At 33.6% G+C, this 4,715-nt stretch overlaps 1 protein-coding gene across 1 annotated transcript; it reads right to left on the bottom strand.

Moving 5' to 3' along the window:
• Positions 1-1,075: 1,075 nt before the first annotated feature.
• LOC111022295 (homeobox protein) lies at positions 1,076-1,471 on the bottom strand. Its single transcript, XM_022299461.2, has one exon. It carries the CDS (start codon positions 1,469-1,471, stop codon positions 1,076-1,078), a length of 396 nt encoding a protein of 131 aa, XP_022155153.1.
• Positions 1,472-4,715: the final 3,244 nt, after the last annotated feature.

Genomic DNA, 4,715 nt, shown 5'->3' with positions numbered 1-4,715 from the left:
TATCAAATTCAGTTTGGCCCTTGAACCGTGAACACCCCTACTATGGGGGGGCCAAGTAGTCATCAAACCTCCCCTGACCAAGCATTGTATATCTTCTTGCAATCAAGTTCTTTTTGCACCTGATGTCTACAGGGTTTGTTTTAAAGATGTTTTCCACTGTTTTATCTCTCATTACTTATAAAACTATTTTCTCTAAAAACGTGAGCGGAGGCTAGACCGTAGATCGAGGTTTTACGTAATTTTCAATTTTTCTCAACTAATTTGCTTGTTTGAGCCATTTACCCATACACTCACATAAACTGAAAAATCGATTCAGTTGAGTTCCATTTATTTTTTTATTTTTAACTTTTCAAATTCATCGATTTGGGTATGTACCCGTAGTTTCCCCACTCTTTCCCTTTATCTATTTATTTGAATTTTCATGGATTTTTCTATCTGTGAGTTTTGTCGGTGGTAGATTTAGCTTTTACTTAGTTGGGCTTCATGTATTTAACTACAGTGTGTGTATTTTAAGATTAAATTTTAGAGTAGACAATATAGGTGGTTGAAACAGAGCCTGTCCCGCGGGAATCATAGTTTTGATTTTTGAACATGTGTTTAGTACACCTTGACATGAGTACGCTGAAGCAAACAAGCGTGTATATCACATTTAAATAACTCGGAGGACTTATTAAGAAATAATAAAGTCCCACATTAGATTGATTAGAAAAGGCGGTGATCCATAATATATAGATGAGAATAATTATCTAAACTTTTTGGATGAAATAAAAGCAGTTACGAGAGTTATGTTTCAAGTGAACAATGTAAGTATTCTCGTTTCATATACAAATTACATTTACCACATGACTTGAAAATTAATAAATACGCAAACTTCTAAATTCTTTCCGCAAGTAAAACATCATGCCAAATTAATAAGTAAATAAACATATATAATGAAACTTGTATAAAATATATATATATATTTAGGCTAAAATCCATGTATGGTTTCCTTTTGTGATAATAAAGAAATTGAGATGGAAGAGAGGGAAAGTAAATCACATACAGAAAGAGAAATTCAAGTGAGATTGAGATTGAGTCACTGATCTGGCAGGTAATAAGCTTCTCGAACGTGAAGACATGGACAGAAGCACCTAATCAACCTAGCGCCCAAATCGGTGAACAGAGATCTCTCCCTTGTCCTTATGCTACCCATTTCCACAATCGGCAATCCGTACACCGGATTCGGAGCCGTGTATTGCTGGTACGACGCCGCCGCTTCAACTCCGGTGGCCGCTGGGGGTTCCGATTGCAAGAGAAGAGTCCGATCGTCTAGCCAGGGCGGCAGCGGCGGAGCAGAGGGCCGGATCGCAGAGTAAGAGCAAGAGCAGGAACAGTACGGCGGCGGCGGAGGAGGAAGATAGGAGGAATCGCGAGTCTTTCTTCTCTTCTTGTCTTTGGACCAGAACTTGAGTTTCTTGGCGGCCTTCAGCATTTTGGGATTAGATTAGATTTCTGAAGTTGCCCTGTGGAATCCTTTCAAAATCGGGGATTTTAATTTCAAATCTTTTGACCGTTGCTTTACTTTGTCCTCCAACTTTACCCTTTTCCCACTCTCCGCTCATTGCTCACGCTCCAATCAAATACTTAAATGGTGCTCACATCTTCGTGACACCTCGTTTATTTGTTTTGAAAAGTTAGGAAGAAAATAAGGAAATGCTTTATTTATATTCATGTGGGAATGGATGAAGGTTTTAAATGTCGATGTCGATCAAAATGTCGAGATCTCAATTTCATTAAAATATGGATAAAATGTCGATATCGATGATATTTCTGTAAAAATTAGAAAAATAAAAAAAAATTCGCAAAAATTATTTAAATGAACAAATAAATATTTTTCTATTTCTAAATTAGTTAAAAATAATTAATCTTAATATTATGTATATATTAGTGACATTTTATTAATATTTTTCATATTTTATCGATTTTCTTGTAATATGATGGAAATGTCAATTTACCTCTCATGTCGATATCGAATCCATAAAAACATGGATAATGTCGATAGAAATGTCGACGTGCCAACGGATATTTAAAGCCATGGAAGGGATGCATGTAGTATTATTTTTAATCTTGTCCTTACCACTATTAAATGTTTTACGATTGAGAGAGAAAAATGCAAAAGTAAAAATTTCTTTTAAAAAAATAATTTGTCAATTTTTAAATAATTCTAAGGATAAAATTTGATTGAAGGAGCAAGGATTTTTCCCTACATATAAATATATGAAATGACTAGATTAAATCCATTTTGAATTGAAGATTTGTTTCATGTATATTATTTTTTAGTACAACATGTAGGGTGGAGGGCGGAGGCATGTATATTAGTTTTGGTGAACCTTATATCTAAGGGTTGTAATTTGATCCAAGTATGATGGATTAATTTCGGACGCGTGGCATCTCAATTTTCAAAAAAAAAAAAGGGAAATAAAAGTTCCGGACAGAAATTTTTAGCCCACTCACATGCATCTCCACGAAAAGCAATCACAACCGTCTGCGATTTCTTCTTAGCGCATCAATGATGAAGAGGGTGAGTCGTCAATTTCTTACTCAAAAGTCACGTTTTCTTTTTAGTGCAAGTATCTTATTATTTTTCCAACATCAAATTCCTTCCTCCAATCGCATTCTAACATGTGGCCAACGGCTAATTTTGAGTCCCTCCTCTTCAAATGGCCGAAAGTTATAAAAGAAATTTGTGAATTTTTTTGTGAAAAATAAGAGATCTTTCTCATTTATTTCTCATCGTTTTTAGTGACTTTTGAGCATGGTATTTAATATCCGTCGACATCGACATTTCCATCGAAATGTTCATGTATTTATAAGTTCGACGTCGACATGAGAGATAAATCGACATTTATATCATAATAAAAAAAAATCAACAAAATATGAAAAAAAAATGGAAAATCCTTGCCTCCTTAACAATAAGGAGGAACCTTGTCCTCCCCACCACTAAATATTTGACAATTAAGAGAGAGAAATGTAAAACATAAACTTTTTTAAAATAATAATGAGTTGTCAAATATTTAGTGGTGAGAAGGACAATGTTACTCCTCATTAGGAAGCAAGTATTTTCCAAAATATATATATATATCAACAAAATGTCACTAATATACCTAATATTAAAATTAATCATTTTTAACTTAGAAATAAAAAAAATATTTATTTGTTAAAATTAATCCTCAACACTAAATATTTGACAAATATTTAAATTAACAAATAAATATTTTTTACGATTTTTTAATTTCTTTAATTTTTACAGAAATATCCATGACATCGATATTTTATCGATATTCCAATCAATATTTCCATGAAATTGAAACCTCGACCTTTCCATCGACATCGACATTTAAAATCTTGCTTTGAACTTGTAATTTTCATTTTTGTTATAGTTGTTTTAGATATTTTATTTGTAAGGATTTTCATACAAATTTTGAGAGCTTAGATTTGTTAATCTACACTTTTGAGTGAGTTTGTGAGATTATATTAAATACTTTTAAATTTTCAAAGCTTGCTCTTGAATTTGGAAAATAGCATTGTAACGATTAGATCATAAACATGGAAAGATCCATTCTTGCTCTCCTAAAAAAGAACAATTGTAATGATGGGACTTTAAGCTATGGAAAGTGTAATTGGTCTTTTTAGTCAAATATCTAAGAGGTGGGTAGGAATTGAAGTCTAATTTGGTCGAACCACTATTAGGTTACAATATCCACCATTTTTGTCATCAAAGATCTTGGCTCCCTACAATACTTTGTCGATATTGAGGTTCAAATTTTTCTTTGTTCCTCGATTTTAGGCTCTTTGAGACAAATTTGGGCTTCAAATTTCTCCTTTGCCTCGTTTGAGAGAAGCTGTTAAAATATGATTGTTGTGTGATATTTCTCATTTGACTTTTCTAACTTTTACCAACTGCATTCTGTAGTTTAACTGGTGCAAGTTATTTCCTTACTAACAGAGTTAAAAGAGATGGATGAAGATAGAACAATTTATGTATTGAGATGATTTTGAAGTGAATAAAAATAGCCTTTTTATAGAACCTAAGTACAACTAATTTACAAACTGAATAAGTTAGCTAATTTACAAAGACAATCATAACTAGAGGAGGTTATAACAATTGACCTAATACATCCCTCAAACTCAAGGTTGAACAGAAAACATGAGTTTACTACGGAAAGATAAAAAGGCCCGTGTAGACAACGCCTTGGTGAATAGATCAGCAATTTGGTCTATGGAGGACACAAAGTGAACAGAAATATCGCTGCGCACGACCTTTTCACGAACAAAATGATAATTAATTTCTTTGTGTTTGGTGCAGGCATGGAACACCGGGTTGCTGGCAAGAGATATTGCTAAAACATTATCACACCATAATATGAGGGTCTTTCAGATAGACATGCAAGTCACATAAAAGTTGGTGCAATCAGTATAAGTTAGTAGTGGTAGTGGCCAAAGACCAATACTCAGCTTCAGTAGAAGAACGAGGCACAGTATATTGCTTTTTGTCGACCAAGAAATAGGGCTTAAGCCCACAAATGCAAAAAAGTCAGTGGTAGATCGGTGATCAATAGCATCTCCAGTCCAATCAGCATCACAAAAGGCAGAAAAGATCAATGCACTAATTCTGGAACAAGATGCCAAGATCCTTGGTGCCATTTAGATATCGCAAAATACGTTTAACTGTAGAC

Source organism: Momordica charantia (assembly GCF_013281855.1).
Source record: "Momordica charantia cultivar OHB3-1 chromosome 9 unlocalized genomic scaffold, Mcharantia_2.0 BLBB01000009.1, whole genome shotgun sequence".
Lineage (NCBI taxonomy): Eukaryota > Viridiplantae > Streptophyta > Magnoliopsida > Cucurbitales > Cucurbitaceae > Momordica > Momordica charantia.
The sequence above is the reverse complement of the archived record's forward strand: the minus strand, read 5'-3'. Positions and strand labels throughout refer to the sequence as shown.